Source organism: Trichoderma evansii (genome assembly GCF_050947405.1).
Source record: "Trichoderma evansii strain SZMC 28006 chromosome Unknown GGI43scaffold_7, whole genome shotgun sequence".
In the NCBI taxonomy this organism is placed as follows: domain Eukaryota; kingdom Fungi; phylum Ascomycota; class Sordariomycetes; order Hypocreales; family Hypocreaceae; genus Trichoderma; species Trichoderma evansii.
The window spans coordinates 1,038,725-1,058,412 of record NW_028145199.1 but is presented as its reverse complement, the minus strand read 5'-3'; the positions used below and the strand labels follow the sequence as shown (position 1 = coordinate 1,058,412).

The 19,688-nt window shown below is 51.7% G+C and overlaps 7 protein-coding genes across 7 annotated transcripts; 4 read left to right on the top strand and 3 right to left on the bottom strand.

Moving 5' to 3' along the window:
- Positions 1–2,528: 2,528 nt before the first annotated feature.
- On the bottom strand, positions 2,529–2,831 carry GGI43DRAFT_382916 (uncharacterized protein; the record flags this gene model as incomplete). Its single annotated transcript, XM_083203304.1, has 1 exon — positions 2,529–2,831. One exon carries the CDS (start codon positions 2,829–2,831, stop codon positions 2,529–2,531), a length of 303 nt encoding a protein of 100 aa, XP_083061785.1.
- A 5,472-nt stretch (positions 2,832–8,303) lies between these two features.
- GGI43DRAFT_350602 (uncharacterized protein) lies at positions 8,304–9,040 on the bottom strand. The gene has a single exon (XM_083202258.1). It carries the CDS (start codon positions 8,872–8,874, stop codon positions 8,425–8,427), a length of 450 nt encoding a protein of 149 aa, XP_083061784.1. The 5' UTR covers positions 8,875–9,040; the 3' UTR covers positions 8,304–8,424.
- Positions 9,041–9,561: 521 nt separating this feature from the next.
- On the top strand, positions 9,562–11,229 carry GGI43DRAFT_402651 (bZIP transcription factor). The gene is made up of 3 exons (XM_083205708.1): positions 9,562–10,044; positions 10,114–10,694; positions 10,759–11,229. The coding sequence occupies exons 1-3, from the start codon at positions 9,840–9,842 to the stop codon at positions 10,876–10,878; spliced, it is 906 nt and encodes a 301-aa protein (XP_083061783.1). The 5' UTR covers positions 9,562–9,839; the 3' UTR covers positions 10,879–11,229.
- Positions 11,230–12,201: 972 nt separating this feature from the next.
- Positions 12,202–13,708, top strand: GGI43DRAFT_350654 (complex I intermediate-associated protein 30-domain-containing protein). The gene is made up of 3 exons (XM_083202259.1): positions 12,202–12,448; positions 12,858–13,325; positions 13,412–13,708. Exons 1-3 carry the CDS (start codon positions 12,396–12,398, stop codon positions 13,602–13,604), a joined length of 714 nt encoding a protein of 237 aa, XP_083061782.1. The 5' UTR covers positions 12,202–12,395; the 3' UTR covers positions 13,605–13,708.
- A 282-nt stretch (positions 13,709–13,990) lies between these two features.
- GGI43DRAFT_402643 (DUF1295 domain-containing protein) lies at positions 13,991–15,561 on the top strand. The gene is made up of 3 exons (XM_083205707.1): positions 13,991–14,557; positions 14,722–15,061; positions 15,201–15,561. The coding sequence occupies exons 1-3, from the start codon at positions 14,179–14,181 to the stop codon at positions 15,493–15,495; spliced, it is 1,014 nt and encodes a 337-aa protein (XP_083061781.1). The 5' UTR covers positions 13,991–14,178; the 3' UTR covers positions 15,496–15,561.
- On the bottom strand, positions 15,194–17,133 carry GGI43DRAFT_350782 (fructose 1,6-bisphosphate 1-phosphatase). The gene is made up of 3 exons (XM_083202260.1): positions 16,837–17,133; positions 15,939–16,723; positions 15,194–15,870 (listed from the first exon to the last, which is right to left on the bottom strand). Exons 1-3 carry the CDS (start codon positions 16,935–16,937, stop codon positions 15,740–15,742), a joined length of 1,017 nt encoding a protein of 338 aa, XP_083061780.1. The 5' UTR covers positions 16,938–17,133; the 3' UTR covers positions 15,194–15,739.
- Positions 17,134–18,190: 1,057 nt separating this feature from the next.
- GGI43DRAFT_350566 (peroxisomal biogenesis factor 11) lies at positions 18,191–19,528 on the top strand. The gene is made up of 2 exons (XM_083202257.1): positions 18,191–19,176; positions 19,270–19,528. The coding sequence occupies exons 1-2, from the start codon at positions 18,635–18,637 to the stop codon at positions 19,433–19,435; spliced, it is 708 nt and encodes a 235-aa protein (XP_083061779.1). The 5' UTR covers positions 18,191–18,634; the 3' UTR covers positions 19,436–19,528.
- The last annotated feature ends 160 nt before the right edge of the window (positions 19,529–19,688 follow it).

Sequence of the window (19,688 nt, the reverse complement as noted above, 5' to 3'; positions counted from 1 at the left end):
TATTGTTAATTTCTTTATTAGGGTGGTTGTGGGTTTTTTTTGTTTCGGCTTTTAAACCGTTGTAATTTTGGTTAAATTTTCTTCGCGGTCCCCCCCCCCCCCCCCCCCCCCCCGAAAAAAAAAGATACCCAGGCACCACCAAACAAAGATGGACGAAAGTGGAGACGCTTTTTCTTTACGGCGCCCCGTTTTATTTGGGACGGGCTTCAAATTTGATATTGGACCTGTTTGAAGGGCAAAAAAAAAAAAAACACGAGCCGCGCCCCAAAATTTGGATGGAGCCCACTCTAAAAAGGTACTTGGCGGCAAATCGAAGCGGGAGGCGGGGGGGTCTTGTGGGCGGAAGTTGTTTCGATGTACAAATTCCCAGATGGGCCTAGCAGTGGGCTTGGAGGTACCACTTAACCTAGGTCCCCAAAATACCAGAAGTAGGAAACGCGGGGGCCTTGTCACTCTAATTGGACCAGCGCCAGGGGCGTGTGGGAACCAATCACAGGACGCTGCGTGCCTTAGGTAAAGCACAAGCAGGCAGAGGCCTAAAAAAAAAAGAATTATGGGGAGGGGGAGGGGTAAATTAGGGACTCGGACATCTCCCGAGCGCAAATTGGAGCTTATGGCTGTCGGGACGTCCTCTAGTAAACAGCCCAAGGCTTCATAGTACGGGATGCTAGCAGAGCTCTTTGACTTAATCCCGAAGTGCCGTGCCACCATTTTAGGACGAAGTGTATGTTAATCATAGCACAGATGGCATATCCGGCTTCGTGCGGCCTTGTCGCACTTTTGCAAAATACCGCTCGACATATGCCGTCCATGGCGATAACAGTAAGAGCCAAGATCGTAATCGAGGGCAATTCGGAGTCAGACGGGAAGTGAGGAGTGCGGAGTTTGAGTTTCGTGTATAATATGTTTATCTTTCATATCTGAATAAGCCCTGCTGCAGCGTGGCAATGCCATAGACTCTTTGTTACCTCTGCCTTGGGACTGGGTGCGAGCGATACCTACCTAATTAATGTACTTACTCCATCTAGGATTTATGCCCTTTACTCCCCGAAAGCTGCCTCGCCTTGTGGGACTTTGTTCAAATGGGAATGGGTCGATCGCAAGAAAGTTATTGAATACGGAGCACTAATATGGAGAAGCACTAACAGCACCAAGCCTAGCTTTGGCATTTCGGATTTGCTGCGTTCCGTTATTCACTACTCCGTTTTTTATGCTCTGTGCCGCCATGTACAAACTAGACTGTATCTTAACCTGCGATTCAAGGTTGGATGGGGCATGGCCGCCGATTTACAGTACCTATGTTCCTGAACCAGACGGACACCGCTAAACACTTCTGCACGACAGCACACTTGGCAAAAATCCCTCCGAATGGTACTGCTCATTAACGGAGTGGCCCGTTCAAAAATAAATGAAGCAGCCTAGGCCAGAACATAGCTAGTTAGTGCCGTTGCGAAAATCGTACGACAATTCTAAAAACTTTTTTTTTTTTAGCTAAACAATCCATAGCTATCCGGAAATAGATGCGAAGCTACAGTTTATATTAGCTTCGTGATGTGCATAGCGTCATGAGCATGATACAGTACAAGCGGCGATGGGACGACAAAATTCAAATTTGGTTTCGTTTGGTGCTAGCAGGCGCGTCCATTGCCAGGATCGGAAATCCGCAGTCTGTTCTAAAGCCCCTAGGCGAACCCAAAAAAGAATTACAGAGTCGCGATAAACCATACGCTGCGTCCTGACTCGGTTGGCGATCTGGGTAGGGCTAAGCCAAAACGGCTCAGCTGGCGATGCGCCGCCTGGCAGATTGAAACAGAACAGAAATGCAAATACCTTCCCCCATGCTCGCCCCAGCTAGACCCGGAAGGAAGAAAAAAACACCGGAGACCCGTAGAAAAGAGTACATGCTGCTTGTACTGGGCAGCACGGTCCAAGGCCGGCTGTCGCGAGACGCATAATTGGCCTACCAGCCCGCTGTGGAGCGAAGATCCGGTTATCCTGCTGCTGGGGGCCCCTTGGAGAGCCAGACAGAGCTTTGCCACAGCTTTTGGTGCTCGTGGTTTAGCAGTCTTTGGGGAGAGCTCTGGTGGGCTCCCCACCGAAATCGGCTCAAGATTCGTCCGGCGCTCAAATTTCATGCCGCCCGCTGGCCGCGCGCGCCGCAAAGCGGCTTTTCCTGTGCGAATACTTTGTGTATATGGGCATGTACATGCCTGACGATGCCTTCTTGGAAAGGGACTTGGGAAGGACTTGCTTGCGGCGAGGCGAATTTGACGAGCAGCTTCAAGATAAGATTTTGACGGTTGCTAAGCGCACGCAGTTGCCTGTGGCGATAATTTCGTTTGGTGTTGTTGACCGCTACTGGCAAGTTTCACGCGATACGGAGTACAGAGCCGCAGGTACCAGCCTATGATGTACGCCATGCGAAAGCGATGATAGCATCGTTTGCTTGGCAACTCCATTGCCCTGGACCAGCCCCCCAGGTAGCGCACGTTCGTCGTCGATTTGTATCACACTAGTGTCCCTGGAAATTACAAAGTAGCAACCGTGCCTGTAACCATGGCTGCATAGAAAAAGAAAAAGAACGAGAGAATCATTTTGCCCATCTCCCCAATGGGGTAGCCGTCTCTATTTTGAGCTTTGGCCAGCAGCTTTGGCCAGCAGCTTTGGCCAGCAGCTTTGGCTAGCAGCTTCGCATTCGCTCCCCTTGTCCCTTGTCCCTCGCTCTCCTCGCCTCGACTCAACTCAAAGAGCTTGGGAGGGGCCCCCAGGCGGACGGATCCAGTCCACCGGGAGTGGACTGTGGCCGTCCCAAAATGCCGGTTATCCGCCATGAGAACAGGCAGGCAAAAGAGAGCGAGCCGTCTCGGATAGGTCACAAGCCTCTCGTGGCTGGCCCAAAGCGGCAATGCTGGGGGATACCAGCCGGGTGGTTATGGTTTTTGGAGGTGCGCCGCATTCGTCCGACGTTGTTGGTCCTGATATCAAATACAAGTACCTGGGAATGGGGATAATTAACCTGCAAACCGTTGGAAAGGGGGGGTGTTGGCTTGCGATCGTCAACCAACAACAGGTAGTATCTATCTAAAAAAAAAAAAAAAAAATAGCTGTTGGTCAGAAGAGGGAGTCGGACAAATGGCCCCCATCACAGTACCATGGCCACGGCTCGTGAAACTGAGCCCTTTGCTAATTTCGCTCCATTACGAAGGTCTCTTTTGGGCAAAAACACCTCGCATCGATCTCATCGTTCCCTTCTGTCGGGACACACCTCCTGCTCTCCACTCGAGACCCTCGTTCTCGCTTCGTTTTGGGCAGCACGTAGCAACAGTGGTGGTAGCATTAACTCTTGTGATGCGCAGCTTAGCCGCCTTTTGCGGGCGCACAGCGAAACCTGTTTGTAGGGGCAGATCCGCGGGGGGACGGAAAGCGTATGTAGATACATTAGCAGGTATCGTATGTGATATAAAAAAAAATTGGGCTTCTTAGCGACCCTTAAGCGATGGTTCATGCCACAAACCAGATGCGACCTGGGGGCGTGAGGTGAGGTAGTACTGATGCTGGGATGCCGCACTCCTGCCGCCTTGATGGAGACCAGAGTTGAGTGTCAAACGACGCCCTCTCTTCCAAATCAAATTAAAAGTCTCCAAAAACTAACTTTTTTGGAATTCCAACTGCCAAATGCCTGCGCCCGCGGACCACGTTGTTGGCTCGGATATTTGCCGCTCCGCGCACCTTGTGGCAGTGGCAGTGACAGTGACAAGCCGGCACGTCTCCGTGGGATTTTCGTGTTCACAAACACAAAACGGCGGGAATAACTAAACGTTGATGCAAGCTAAGACGCGGCGTTTCATCATCATAATAATCATCACCATCACCCGTTTTCCCGCTCTGCTTGTTGGCTGCTGCGAACAAAGGGCTGGAGCTAAGCCCGATCGCGGCAGCGCCCAGGCAAATGTGGCGTCGCACCGAAGGGTGTTGGGTATGTGATGCGCGCCCTTTTTGGTGCTGGTGGCTGCTGAGTTAAGGGTGGGCGCCACTAAAGAACGAGCGTAGACAAAACTTGGAAACGGCACTTGCTGCTCCAAACTATGTCCCCAAACATCCCCAAGCTCCCTTTCTTACCCCGTACTGGCGCCGCCTCTAAGAAAATGAGATCCTGGCCGATAGGCGTTGTTGCAAGTTGACAGCAGCAATGCAATCTTAGGTTTGCCGTCCTTCTAAACCAAGCAAGAAAGTCCGCCCACTTCGTTCCTCGTTCCCGGCTCATTCATTTCCCTCGTTCACCTCTCTCTCTTTTGCTAACTAATCTACAACCCTGCGCTGTGTTGACAGAAGACTTATTTAGATTCAGGGGGCGGGAGAAGAGAGAACCAGCATACCGGCATGTCGATTGTTATGGCCGCTTCTAGTAAGAAAAGTAAAATAGGGGAGCTGAGCTGAGCTGTTCGAAAAGAGAGAGGTAGAGGAGCAAAATAAGCCTAATGTCTCCCTTCCTCGTAGGGCGAACCAGATCCAAGGGATAAGATCCTCCCGGGTGGCCTGAAAGAGCACATCCAGCGAGCGCCCTATCCACAGCGTTGGGATGTAGGGCTGAGATTGAAGGGGGAAACTCGGCAGACTGAGTTGACATGTGGCAGATGGCGTCGTCCCGACGGGTAGGGACAGCGGCCCATTGGCTGGACAAGGGGCTGCTGGGCCCACACCCCCTGACCTGATGAATGATGACAAAAAAGGGCTCCGTTTGTCATCTGAAGTCCTGGCTCTGGCAAGGGAGTGGCCGCCGCTATGCCGTACTTTGTCACCTGTAACCTGGGTAGTCTACTGCCTGTGGCTCGCTGCCTTTGGTACTCTGTACCAGCACCGCAGCACAGTATGCGACGGCCAATTCAAGCCGGGGGGTCGGGATCTTTTGGAGAGCTCCCGGGGAGCACCGCGATGGCCGTACGACAGCCAGAACCAACACACACGCACGGCACGCAAACCTGGGACCCATACCTCCAAAGTTAATGAAAGGGGTGCTCATGATGATTGATGATGATGGCCCCCATTCTCCATAAATTTCTGGTGCTCTATTGTTTTCCCCTCTTGTTGATGAATAGTGCTATGCATCACGTCAAATCAATTGCTCGTAGTAGCTGGGGCCAAGGCAAGAAAAAGCATTTGATGATGACCCTCCATTGCCTGTTTTGGAGGAGAGAGTACTGTAACGCGAATCATTCATTTGCCATTTTCTCTTCCTCCAGCGGGGGTACCTTGATAGCGGATTTCTCTTTTTGGGCCTCTTGCTGTTTTTTTTTTTAACACTTTCCGGCTTGTAGCCGTATTCGGGCTCTCGTATTATGCGCTTCTCGCTGGCCAGAATTTGGGGCCGGAGAAATTGTCCCTCATATGCCGGTTTGGGGAAATGTGATTACCCTGGGGAGATTAGTCACCGCAGCCGTCCAGCCCTTGAATCAAAATATGTATCTTGTTCGTGTCGTACCGTAGGTGGTGCAAAGTAGCCACCTGACCCAGGCAGCAGGGTCGTCTAATTGGGGCCAGATAGGCCCAGCAAAGTGGGCAGCTTCCAAGCGCTGCAGCATACAAGTATAGATGCTCCATACAAAAAGTGGTAATAACATTTCGAACAACTCAGCGTGTCCCCATATAGCTGCGGCATGCGGTTGGGATCGAGCAGGAGACAATACAACGGCTGTGCATGGAAGCAGCAGATCGGGCTAGGGCGGCGCGCCCATCTCGCATGCTTGCAACAACACCACGTTGGCCAATATGAAAGGCAAGAGGTGGGTTGGGACGGCACGGTTGGGCGCTGACAATGGTGCCATCGAATGCCATGTGCTGTAAATGAAAGATCCTGTGGGGGGGTAAGGGCAAAGGGAATACAGGTGCGTGGTAGATATCTCCGGGAGGCTCTTTTGGTTTTAGGCGATGCTATACATAGCAACCTGTAGATAGGATCGCAGAGCGTGGGCGTCAGCAGCAGCCAAACGCAGTGAAGCTTTTTGCACCTCGCTTGCTAGACTCGGCGGATTAGAATGAAGCTAGCCAGCGACATCCCCCAGTGATTTGCTCGCGTGTAGTGGTCGAGCAAAGAGTCCTGGCGTGATGGGGGGCAGAGGCTCGGCGCTTGTCCGCGGCTCTTTTGGAGAGGTCCATGGATGGCTGTTTGTTTGGGTTTGAACAACCACCTCGAAACATCGCGCTGTTCCCAATCGCGTATTTGCACTAAGGAAAGCTAGTCCGTAGGCGCAATGACTTAGCAGTGTGCATGAAGCAGGGGGATCGCAAAGGAGGCGGGGCCCTGGAGGACTTGTCGTTGGGCAAAGGCCAATCATGGACCCGGAAGCGTAGCTTTGGTAATGGGCGTCATAGGCGGCCCAAAAATAGCCTCCCTTACCCCAAGCACGTGCGATGCCACGAGTTAGGCTGAATCCAAGCTCCTAGTGGCTCAAAGTCTGGGACACCGCCAGCCGGCAGCAAGAGCCTCCGGTGAAGGCTGAGCCCAACCTTCATGTTGTCCTGTGCTCAACTCAAATCCAAGGTCAACGGGTAGCCGCGCACACACGCCCCCCCTCTTCATATCCAGAGCTCTAGAGTTTTAGCGGCGCTCCGTAAATAGAGGAGCAACCATGATGAAAGAGTCTAATAGTTGAAACATGGGGCCAATGGATTTGAGATTGGGACTCGCAGTGGGCAGTGTTGCGCTTGGCGACAGCCGTGTGTTTGGTGCTGGCAGCCATGCTAGCCGCCGCCCTACGAGGCTATCCTGCCTGTGTCGCCATTAATAACGTTTGCCTAAGATTCGCCTATCATGGTGCGCCATGGCTTTTGTCAAACGCACATCTTATTTGACGTCGGCCGTTGTCTCGGGAGAAAGAGACGCCACGCCGCCAGGGGCGTTACCGTTTGCTTGATTACTCAGTTCCTCGTGTCACAGTTCGTCCGTGGCACGGTACCGACAACCGTTCTGCCGCTGGACTGTCCATGTTGGAAATCACACGCCCATTATCTCCACGTCCTCTTCTGCCTGTCTGATGCCGCAACCTAAAACTTACTTACGTCCGTCCGGCCAGTGGTTCGGTACTCGTCAGGATGGATGCGATCATGATGTGCCGCTGGGCCATTGGCCCTACGAGCGGAGTAGGATGAGCCCTACAGAAACGCCACCGCAAAGTAAGGTACGAATACATGCCGCCTGACTGATGCTATTGGCCTGTAGGATTTTGGGGAAACAAGCTCGCCCACCGCTACCAACACGGGAAAAGGCTGACCGCAATACCGGAGCAGAGCATGACCTAATAGCTGTCGATGTAGCTGAGTTGATTGCATTGAGAACATCTGGTACTGGGTCACATTGTGTTAGTTTTCGAGCCGAGATGCCCCTGCTGTCTTGTTATCAGCAAGTCATGTAGGATGCAAGAGGGCCATCCATCATGACGGCGTTTTCAAGTTCGCTGTGAGCCGAACTATTCGTGCTGTCGCTGTTTTTAGAGCTACGTTGAGTCATGCTCTGTGAAAGAGCGGGATGAGTACTTTGTAGTAGCACTATTAGATTGCAGGGGAGGGAGGGGCATCGGAGTCAAGTGGCCCCCCATTTGGGTGCCGATTCGAAGGTGTTGAGCCCCAAGAGCTCTGAATCGGAGTATACAGAGCTGCGATTCGAGCTCCGAGGCGGCGGCAACAAAAGAAGATCAACAGCACTCGCCACAGCTTGAGAACCGGCTTTGCGCATCAGCCAGTGTGTGCGATTCGGAGCACAGTACTCCGGAATAGCGCTTGTTTTGACAGTTGTTTGCCGGTTTTACCGACCCGGCAAAAAGCCTAAGGCACACCGGGGCCGTCTCTGCTGCGATTCTACGGAGTAAACAACACGGCACTGCCTAACGGCGACGGTGATAGTGACAGCAAATTGCCAGCTGTCCGTGCCTTAATGCGATTGCCCAGCGAACTCCGTCGGAGAGCGAGTCCACTGGCAAAAGGTCGCCCCTTTCAAACATGTGGCGGCAGGCCATCCTCGTAGGGCGGATTGGCCAATGCGCGCCCAGATGCGATTTCGTCCGAGAGATCCTTCTACGAAGCACAGCAGAAGGAATGGTGGGTGCCCTACCCGTTTTCCCTCTGTCCCTTTCTGGGCGCAATGTTTCGAATGCAACGTCTCGACGTCTAGAAGCGCCCCAAGACTAGAGGGAAAAAAGGGCTTGGACTAGCATAAGGAGACTCCTGCAACTTGCAGCTTCACGCTTGACGCTTGTGCCTTAGCCGATACCTTCAGGATCGAATGGCATTAGAGCGATGTCAGCGCAGCCCTATGACGACGACGGCACTGCGTGTGAGGCCTGGGCTTAGCCATCCTAGTCCGGCCACTTGTACCTTACTTTGCCAGCACCGAATCCCTAGCCCAGCAGCGTAGTAGTTGCAGCACCTGTATCAGTAGGGATTGGCAGCAGATAGGCGGTCTCCAAGGAGCGAAAAGCGAGGCATTCCTTGTGCGACCTGCCCAGTGCTCTGTGCTAGCAATCCATAGTATATTTGGCAGATCCACTGACTGGCATTTACGAGAGGAATAGCCTGCTTGGGAGCGTTTTCGTGGTCGACGGATATTTGCCGGGAGTAGAGGCGGAGAGGGCCCAACAATTCCCCCGGGCGCACGGTCTTGAACGCCGGCTGTCGCGTCCTGCTAATCATAGCACTTGTAAGGGGGGGAGGGTTCGACGACGAGAGCGCTATTCTGCTGTGCTCTGGATATCGCGGGAAGAGAGGGTGGCAGCGCAAGAGACAGCCAGAGCCAGATGAATGCCTGCCGGATGGGGCACTCGACTGTGGGAAAAAAAACCGGGCAAATTTGGCCTTGAATGACAAAAACCGCTGCCAGGCCATGTGGGTTGCGAGCGAGCGAGCGAGAGCGAGTACGTACCTGGTAGCGGCATGGAGGTGCTACATTCAGCAGACTTTGGATTTGGATGATTTTTATTAGGAGGGGGCACTTGGCTTGGCTCTCGCTCTTGCTCGCTGTGGCTCTGGCAGTGGCTCTTGCCTGGCACTAGAGAAAAGTACCTCTCCCGGGAGTCCCTGCCCCGTGTCTCTAGACTCTACTGTCACGCCTCCCGAGTGCTGGCAGGCGCCACGCCCCCCTGGCACTCTGGCTACAGTCTCCGCTTTATCCGCTTCATCCCACTCGCAGCACCCACACCATCGCCTACTACTACCATCACGCCTGCCATGCTATAGCCACTCCGGCCGCACCCCCTGTCGCTGCACTGCAGACACAGCCAGATCCGCTCCATGCAGCGACAAGGCCTGGGTACCTCGCTACGTGCACGCCCGCCCGCGCAGGAGCAGCCAAGAGGCGGGCCATGGGCACAGATCGTCCACGCTGGGCGGTACGTACCTTGTGGGCGGCATGCACTGGCCCTGTCACAGCTTGCACGCCCACACCCCTCCACCACCTCACTTTGACGCTAAGTACATCGCACGAAGCCTTGCTGGGCTTCACCAGCCATGAAGCCTGGCCCCATGCAGCCCTGCAGCCAGGGTCTGCATACTGAGCTTCGAAGACACACAGGCAGATAAGTCGAAGCATCCAGTATTTAACTCTCGTCGTCCTCCCATCTGGTCCAACCTGTCATGAACATTCCGATCCAACAATTGCTAAGACTCACATCGTCTATATAATACCAATCGACATCTCATCCAAACCATTCATCACTTATATCTTCCAACTTGATCTGATCAAGCAAGAGCCTCTTCTCTTCTGAGCCAAGACCACTGCCTTGCTTGCTGCTCTTCACCCCTCCATCACCACATCACCAACTCTACCAACAACACACATACACACAATCACAATGGCCATGTTCGCCATCTCACAACAACACCCTTATGCCTACGCCGCAGTCCCGGCACCGGCTCCTCCTCCACCTCGACACTGCTCAAACCACGGCACCAGCAGCGCCTTCAGCAGCTCTGCCCACCCTGATGAGGACTGGACCAAGATCTCAGATCTTGCCGAGCGCAGAAGGATACAGAACCGCATTGCTCAGCGCAACTACCGTATGTCTAGCTACAAAACTTCATCTTTTCTTCCTTTGGCATTGCAAACCATCTAACACTCGACTGCAGGCAAGAAGCTTAAGCGCCGTCTGGAGGACCTTGAGCGCCGCGCTGGATCCGAAGAGGGCGATGCTGAGAAGCAGCCCTCACCAGTCAGCCAGCCCGCCGCCAGCCCCAACAAGGTCGCCAAGCGCCAATCCATCTCCAAGACTCACAAAGTGCACCAGGCACCAGCTCCTGTCCGCCTCCCGACTCCTCCCAAGACCATCGTCTCTCAGGGCCAATTCACTCCTCCCATGGAGTCTCACGACGAGCTGTCTTTTGTGCAACCTTCTTACCACCACCACGATGAGCGCGAGCGCTCCAACACGCCTCCCGTTCTCTCATACACCACATACCCAGCTCCCGACGAGCTGCTCATCAACCCTTACGGATCCGCTCACGCCTATCCTACCATGACTTCTGCTGAGGTCTACCCCAACTACCTCAGTGCTGCCATGCCCGCCTCGCTGCCTCCTCTGGGCCACTACAGCGAGCCTATCAAGCGAGAAATGTATCCCGACAACGTCATCAGTCCATACATTGGCTATGGCTTCATGTCGACTCATGATATGGGCATGCCCACTCCCTACGACCCTTCCAACCCTCTGGTGAGTTCGGCTAGGCATCAATTCTCTTACTCTCGGGATCTGCGTTGCTGATTCTGAATGCCAGACTCCTCCTTTGACGCATTCATACGACCACTCGGCTGCCTGCTCTGAGACGGGCTTCGAGTACCCTACCACCCCGCTGTCTATGCCTGGCTCTCCAGCCTTGATGCAGCACCAGCACTAATTTAAGGGGAAAAAAAAAAAAACAAATATTTAAAAACAAACCAAAAGAAAAAAAAAAAAAATCAACCAAAATGCCGGATTTCATACAGTTCATCACCCTATCATCTATAAACCCGAAGTACATATACATATTCTACCTTGTCACAAAACAACAAGACACTTCTCCCGCCTCTTGAGTGAGGTGGTGATTCGACATAACGGGGCAAAAAATGATTTCTGGTTTACGGCAAAGGGGTTGCACAATGGGATCTTTTTACGAGGACAAATAGCATGGCGATTGTGTTGGGTCTCCTTCATTCTTCTTGGAGAGCTTTGGATATGAGCTCTTATTTTTTTGTGTTAACACCTCTTTTTTTGTGATATCTTTATTCATGAAGTGGACATTTGGGATGACTTGAAAGATGGATTGGTTGGCGGGCGTTCCAAGGAGCAACGGACTGATGTGATGAGCAATCTCGTCTGGATTTAGTCTTTTAAACATGATGCTTAAGCAAGGCACAGTTTATTGGTGTTTTCTCTGTTCATTTTTTTTGTTTTTTAATTATACTAGATATCCCCGCCGGAATACACACGGAACGGGCACTAGAAGCGTGCTCAAATTAAAAAAAAAAAAAAAAATTTACTTTATTTGATACATCTCTTTTTGCCAAGTATAGAAACGTGTGATTTGCAATGCATCATGAGCTACGGACGACTCGGTTGAGCTACTAGCCATGGCTTGGGTTCACCATGTGGACGAAGCCACACGCCCGCCCCCAGATAACTTTGTCTGCGGCCGCGCGGCGGTGGAATGCGCCAGCGCCACACACGCGCCGGGCGCCTTGTAGGGCGACAGCGAAGCTTCGCAGCTTTCTTCCGTTTTTCCCTTGCCTACGGGAAGTTTTGCGGGGAGAATATTTACCGGCGAGGCGGCGCGCGGGCTTTTTTCCGTGTAAGTGCGCCCTTGAGTGTGTGTGTGAGAATGAAGAGAGTGAGAAAAAGAGAAGAGCCTCGACTGCTAACGCCGCTAAAGCTTAGCCATGCCGGTACTTGTGGTGGCTTTTTTGGTTTTCGAGCACACCCATCCTCTATCAAACACGTGGTGGACGAGGCGTTGGTGAGCTCATGGGCGGCGTTCTGTCTATGCTAGCTGCTATTTCCATGTGTCTCTACCAAGGTTTCGGTGGCTTGGATTCGGATTTAATTCTGGCGTATTTGACACAACGCCGTACGCCTCTGCCTCTTTGCTGTTGTTTTATAGCAATTAGTCAGATGCTGGCCTTAGAAATCCATCGGAGCGAGAATACTCCGAATACGATTAACACGACCAGCGGTCTTCTTTCCGCCCTTCCGATCGGAGTACCCGCCTAGCCTTACCGCCGCCGAACGCAACTGAATCGTACATTGACCCAACAAGGCTACTGCTGGCGAGCACAGAGGGCCTTTCGCAGCTTCATCTCGCATCGACTGCTGGCTACTCATGAATAATTCCACATTGCCCTGATATTGCCGCTCGCGCCTGTTTGGCTTTTGCCCACGATGCACGCTACGTCGAACCGGCGGAAGCTGCTCTACCTCTACGGCGGAGACCAGTAAGAGACCCTCTGCGTGTTTGATGCTTTGCTTTTTGGTCTATCACGCCCTGCGTCCCATTGCTGCGATGGCCTCTTTTTTTTTCGCCTCTTTGATTCAATTCACCCCTCTACTTCCAATGCGTACCCACTACGAACATTGCCTGAATCGGGGTAGACTCGGATTTGCATTATCAGCATCTTGATTCTAGACTCCGGCGGTGGCTTTTTCTGGTTTGATACCATCTGTCACTGTTTGGTATGCTTTTTTCTTTCTTTCTTGGAGCACAGCACACACCCCCAGAATCTACATGACTTGCGGAGGGGAAAAAACAAAAGAAGCTATTGCAGGCAACAGCACAAAGGAGCGGTCAAAATTAGAGCATCCAAGGCTAACTGAAACCCGCCCCTTTGGGTCCTGAATCAAAAGGCCCTGGGACTCCTCCTTATGGGTCACTTCAGATGATCGAGTTCGTGGAGGCGCCAGTCAGTCCCACCTGTTCGTGATAAACCCGGAAAAGGCCCGCTTCTATGGCCGCCTTGATACCAAGACGCTGGGCGGTGCCGGCTTCGCATCACAGCATAGCTTGGGCGTGCTGGACTGGAACTTGTCCGACTATGAGGGGGGCATAGTCATTGCGGTGGCCAAAGCCGATGGGAAACGATACGCCCTGACACTCAAAGATGAGATACCTCCGCGGAGGGGTGATGGGCGTGAAGAAGCTGGAATTAGCTGGGAGGCCGAGTTCGAGGTCGTCCAAGACGGAGCGGGCTTGGATGTGAAGAATGTCTATTTGCCATGGAGTGCATTCAAGCCAACATATCGAGGGAGGCCGAAGCCGGATGCAAAGCCATTGGACTTGTCCAATGTGAAACGAGTCGGGCTGATGATGCGAAGGTAAGTGAAAAAAGTTATCTCAGTTTCTTGAGCCCATTGCTATATGTGTGCGCCGAGACTTGGTGGCTAACGAGCGATTGTTGTAGCTTCTTTGGAAAGCAAGAGGGAGATTTCTCTATTGATATTCATGCCATTGCAGCCATAAGCGAGGCGGACGATGGAGATGACGATGAAGTTGAAGACGACCCCAAGGCTGCTATGGCTGAAGCTGCGGCGGCCAAGAATTCGCAGAGCCGTCGAAGTGGTTGGATGCGTCGATTGCTATGCGGTTTGATATAATTTGGGGGGGCTAACAAATTTGGAGCAAAGACTGCTCAGTGATGATTATTTGATACATAGGTGTTTTATATTTGATGACGTTGTCGAGAATACAGCTACGGCAACCTATGTTTACACAAAAAGATACGATTGGCTCAACCAATCAACCAATCAGTGCAATTGAACTACTTTCAACCATTGAGTGCTTCAATCTACAATCTTAATGCAATGCGGAACCAATCGTCTTTTACAATTGAGATTGCACATGCAGGAACGAGATGCGCGCGAATAGCTTCTTGGAGCTGGATCGGAGTAGCTTTGGCGTCGACGTCACCACATTTCAGCTCAGTCCAGCCATCCAATCCTTTGGTGTATTCTAAATGCAACGCTACCATGTCTTTTATCGGATAAATTGATCGCATCCCATCTCCTCAAACACCTTTCTTTTCTTTTTACCCCTCTTTTCTCAATTTCAATCTTCTTTTTGATTTCCCTACATCATATTTCTCCGTCGGTCTTTTGGATTGAGTTCTTACATGAGTTCTTACATGAGTTCCAGACTTGAATTAACAGCCTGGCTCCAACTCAAGAGACCATGACACTCCTCGACCATTTCCTCCACATCACCAACTTCCACTCCCCCCTCCTGCGGTCCATCATCCCTTGCTTCGCCACCGCCTTTGCTATTCAAGGCGCCGTCGCGATACCCTCCATCCTCGCCGGTTCGGAGCGCTTCTTCGATGTGTCTGGCTCAGTGACCTTCCTGGCTGTCGGAACGCTAAGCTTATATCTCCCCGCGCTGCGAGCTCGCGCGGCTGCTTATGCCGCCAATGCAACGACTCTTCCTCGGCTGCCGAGCCTGATTGAGGTCTTGAAGGGGGGTGCGGGCGCGGGTGCGAATGCGGGTGCTGCGGTACTGTTGAGCTGGAGACAGCTTGTCCTGACGGGAATGACTGCGGCATGGGCAGTGCGACGTGAGCTCCCTCTTGCGATGCTTTAAATCCGGGTTCCTTGAGCCGAGGGGAGCTTTAATCTTACACTTTCGTATCAAAACCACGCACTGTCTCTTTTTTAAACTTGACATCTGACTAGTTGATGGGAAAAACTAACTAATTGCTCATACACCACCAAAACACAGTTGGCTCGTTTCTATTTCACCGCATCCTTACCGCCGGCCATGATTCTCGATTCGATTCTATCCGCCACAAGCCCGCTCGCTTCTCTAGGGCCTTCTTCTTCCAAGCCGTTTGGGTTTCGCTCCAGCTTATGCCTGTGATTATGCTCAACGCCATCCCGGCAACTGTGTTGGCAACTGCTATTCCCAAGACCGTTGCCACGGACGTCATTGGCATATCGATTTGGCTCGCCGGTTTTGTGTATGAAGTGTTGGCAGATGTGCAGAAGAGCAAGTGGCAAAGGGAGAAGCAGCTCAAGTTGCATGATGAAGAGTTTATGACGAGTGGACTTTTCTCGAAGAGGTAAGTGTAAACAAACTCTTTTTTTTATAATCATGTAGTGCGGTTTCATAACTTGCTTTTTTTTGTGCCTCAAAACTTGGAAGTTTATATATTTACCTAGGCAATTTGTTATTTTGGATCTAACGAGATTGACTGATAGTCGGTACCCCAACTACTTTGGGGAAATCTCCCTTTGGACCGGAATTGCGACTGTCTCAGCTGGCGTGCTCGCCCGGCTGCCCATCCAGCAAGCTTTGGGTTTGTCTGGAGGCCCCTTGGGTGTCATTACAACTTCAGTCTTGTCATTTGTTAGTCCCGCGTTTGCGGCCTTTTTGCTCCTCAAGGTCTCTGGCATACCCCTGTCTGAGAAAAAGTATGGCAAGCGGTACGGAGATAGAAAGGATTATCAAGAGTGGAAGAAGAATACGCCGAGGTTGATTCCAAAGCTATGGTAGTCACTACTACAAGGTATGTTTTCATTGTCCTCTCTCAGGATCAAAATAAGCAAAGTAAATACTTGGGGATGTGAAATTTGTGTATAATTATAGGTTTATATATATCATTGATAGCTTTCGTCCACGAATAAATGAAATCATAAGCTAGCTTTTGCTATATGATGCAGGTTTTTTATGATCCCGTGTCATGCATTCATTTCCCTTCATCCTCTTTCCACCCCGTCCCTATTTAACTTGTTTTGATTTATTTGTAGAATGATTTGACCTTTTCAATCTCATCATAGCTACCCATGAAGATACCTGACCTGTCGTGGATGTGCTCTGGTACAACCTCCAACATTCTGTTCATATGGCTGTCGACGGCTTGGCCACCGGCTATCGCATATCAAAATTAGCATTTTCATCGAAGCTACTAGAGAGAAGAAAATTTCAGAAAAACTCACCATTCTCAAAAACCAAGGCCATAGGCGCACACTCGTAAAGAATACGAAGCTTGCCCTTGGGGCTCTTCTTATCTGCGGGATAGGCGAAAATACCTCCGTACAAGAGCGTACGGTAGGCATCGGCAACCATGCTTCCGATGTAACGAGCGCTGTAGGGCTTGCCGTCGGCCTGCTTCTGCTTGAGAGAGTTGAAGTAGTTGATGGTGTTGTCCTCCCAGTACAGGGAGTTACCCTCGTTGACGGAGTAGATGGAGCGCGCCTTGGGGATGCGCATGTCGGGGTGAGACAGGATGAACTCGCCAATGCCGTTGTCGAGCGTGAAGCCGTTGACAGTGCCTCCCTTCATGGTCATGACGAGCTGGGCAGAGGCGCCGTACATGGTAAAACCAGCGGCAACAAGCTCCGTGCCAGGCTTGAGGATGTCGTCCTTGCTGGCGACGTCGACGCCATCTGGGATCTTGTGAATGGCGAAGATTGTGCCGACAGACACTCCGGCGTCGAGGTTGGACGAGCCGTCAATGGGGTCGCAGGAGACAATGTAGCGCGCGCCGATGGCGTGCGGGAAGTGGATTTCGGTCTCTTCCTCCTCGGAGACGAGCATGGCGACCCTGCCGCAGGAGCGCATGGCCTCAATGAAGAGGTCGTTGGAGATGACGTCGAGCTTCTTCTGCTCGTCGCCGGTGGTGTTGGAGGAGCCGGCCAGGCCGGTGAGGTTGACTAGAGTGGCGCGACGGATGTAGTAGGCGATGGACTTGAAGGAGTATTGGAGGGCATGGCAGAGCAATCTGTTGCGAGTCGCGTGTTAGTCTTGTGTGTGTTGTGTAACTGGAATTACATGATGCAATGCGATGAAAAGCGACGCTGTACAAGCTAAAACTACAAGTAGAAAAAAACATACGTGAAGTCACCGGTTGCTTCTTTGTGCTTGGTTTGCTCTTCCGTTAGGAATCGCGTGAGGGTAACGATGTGAGTGTTGACTTTTTCGCCGGTGTCTGTCATCGTGGCGGTTTGGTGTTGGTGACGATGATGTAATGGGTGTTATAAGGACCGAGAGATTATGAGTTCAAGGCGCAGTAGAGAGCTTCCTTTGAACAATTGAATTACGTGCTGCTCTTTATTAAAAGGCAAGGTATTCGATTATCGGTAACAGCAAGTGGAGGAAGAAGTAATTGAGTTGAATTGAGCTGAAACGAGCTCTCGGGATTGAAGCTGTTCGGCAGCGATGACGCGGGGTTGGTTGTTCGTGGGGTTCGGTTAGTGGAGGAAGAGAGAGAGATGTGGAATGAATGGGGGGAATGGAAAGAAGTCGAGTAAAAAAAAAAAGATCACGACACTACTAAATATATAGAGCAACAAAACAGAAGAAGAAGAAAGAAGAAAAAGCCTCCTGACTAAGGGGATGCTTGCTCTTTTTGATCACAAGACGCTGCCGAGATTTGACGATAACTCGCCCGCTGCCATCCGGCCGGGAAGACTAACGAGGCCAAAAACGCAGGGTCCCGACGCCCAGCTCTTTTTACTAAGTACCTACTTTTTACTAAGTACTTAGGAATTGCGGCATTACGTATAAGTAAGTAGGCAAGGCAAGTCCCGGCTACTCTAGGCTCTTTTACTAAGGGGTCACTCAGCCAATCCCAGGGGAAGGATTTTCGAAAGGGCTGGCTGCAAAGAGGCGTACAAGCCCCCCTTCCATTACAAAGGACGTGCATAAAAGGCCATAAAGGTATGTGGTCACGGCAAAGGGCGAGTAATAACGTAACCGACTATACCGAAGCGTGGCCGTTGACTGGCTGGTAGGGTTCCCGTCCGGGGTGGGTTTTTACGGCATTTGCCGGATGAGGGGAGCTTTTTTTTTTTGCTTCTGCGTGTATCTACTTTGCTCTCCCCTGAGAAAAATACAATAGTATGCTCGTACAGCAAAGTATTCAGTATTAGACCAGTTCCCCCCGGCTATGCCCCGGTGCCCCAGCTCCGAACAGCTATTGTCTAAGAGGATTTCCCGGAAAGAGGAGCCCAAGAGGCGCTGGATGGAGCTAACAAGTTCCCTGTTTGGGCGGGGCGCGGGGACTCACGTGAGTTGCGCTGCTGAGAGAGTACCGAGAGAGTACCGAGCTTAGATAAGAGGTTGTGCGTTACATAAGCCAACCCCGAGAGTCTCTGCTTCACGTGAAAAACACAGGCCAGCTGCGGGTCTACTCCGGAATTTGGATCTCTCTCTCCACACAAACTCCAGGTTGCTGAGCTAAGCAAGTTCACTCACACGCTCAGTCTCTGGCCTGACTCTCTTATATCTCTGCTTCTCCAGTGTGGGGGAATCTGGACCTCGGCATGTTCTACACACGCCACAGGTGCCGTCGGCTTCTGCAACCGTTTGGCTTGAAGCCTTTCCACGGCTAAACACGAGACACTTCTGACTCTCATTTACTTTTTTTATTCTTCTTTCGGTCCAGTCCTTGGCTACTTCTTCTTCATTTTCATCTTCCCTCCGTTACGGCCTATACCCCCATTGAATTGCCAACTACCTTTTTTTTTTTTTTTTTTTATCTCTTCAAGGAGAAAGAATAAGACGTCATCGTCTGCGATAAAAAGCAATAACCGAAGCCGATAAGCGTGCGCGTGCTACTGCTCCTCCGAAACATCTCTCTTACACCCATCACGAACATCACGAAATAACAACACCACAACAATCCCCCAAAATGGTCGCCGACACCCTCGTCTACCACCCCTCGGTGGCTCACTACCTCCGCTTCGTCGCCACCACCGTCGGCCGCGACAAGATCCTCCGCACGCTGCAGTACTTTGCCCGCTTCTACGCCTGGTACCTCCTGCGCACCAACGGCACCCCGTCCCAGATGGCCCCCTGGAACGCAATCAAGAAGCAGTTTGGCCTCGCCCGCAAGATTATGCGCGTCGGCAAGAACCTCGAGCACGTAAAGGCCGCCGCCCAGGCCGCCGACGCAAAGACGCTCGAACCTTTCTTGCGCTACGCCGCTGTCGGCCGCCAGATCGGATACGCGGGATACCTGTCGTTTGATATGCTGACCGTGGGCGACGCGGCCGGCATTCGCAAGTGGTCGGCTGCCAAGACGCTGACGCAGCATGCCTATCGCTTCTGGGCCATGGGTCTGGTCTTCAGCGTGGCGGCGCAGCTGTATACGCTGTACAGGCTGAAGGAGCGCGAGGCCAAGATTGACCGAAAGGACGGCGAGGGCGTTGTTGAGAGCAAGCGCATCTTAAAGTGAGTTTCTTCTACTCTTTTTTCTTTCCCATATATACATATATACAACATACCTTTTGAAAAGATGAATAACTAACATGTGAAACTCCCCAGGGAACGCTTCGCCAGCCGTCTCCAGCTCGTCTCCGACGTCTGTGACTTGACTATCCCCTTCGCTGCCCTCAACTGGGTCGGCTTCGACGACGGCTTCGTCGGCCTGGCCGGAACCGTCAGCAGTGCAATCGGCGTTTACTCCCAGTGGAAGAAGACTGCCGCTTAGACTTGGCAGTAATATGTTGTAAAACAAAAAACTTCTTAAGGGGGACAAAATCTGAGAGAAAATACCCCTTTGACATACACACTTATTTTGTTCGGCTTCAGCAAAAACACCCCCTCGTCAATTTCTTTCTTCTTTTTTTGGAAATGAGCGAAATATTTCCTTGAGCTGGTGGAGATATATATATATATGTATAAGCCAAGAGGATGGTTTGTGTATAATACTAACAGCGACTACTTCTCGCGTTGTCATGGTC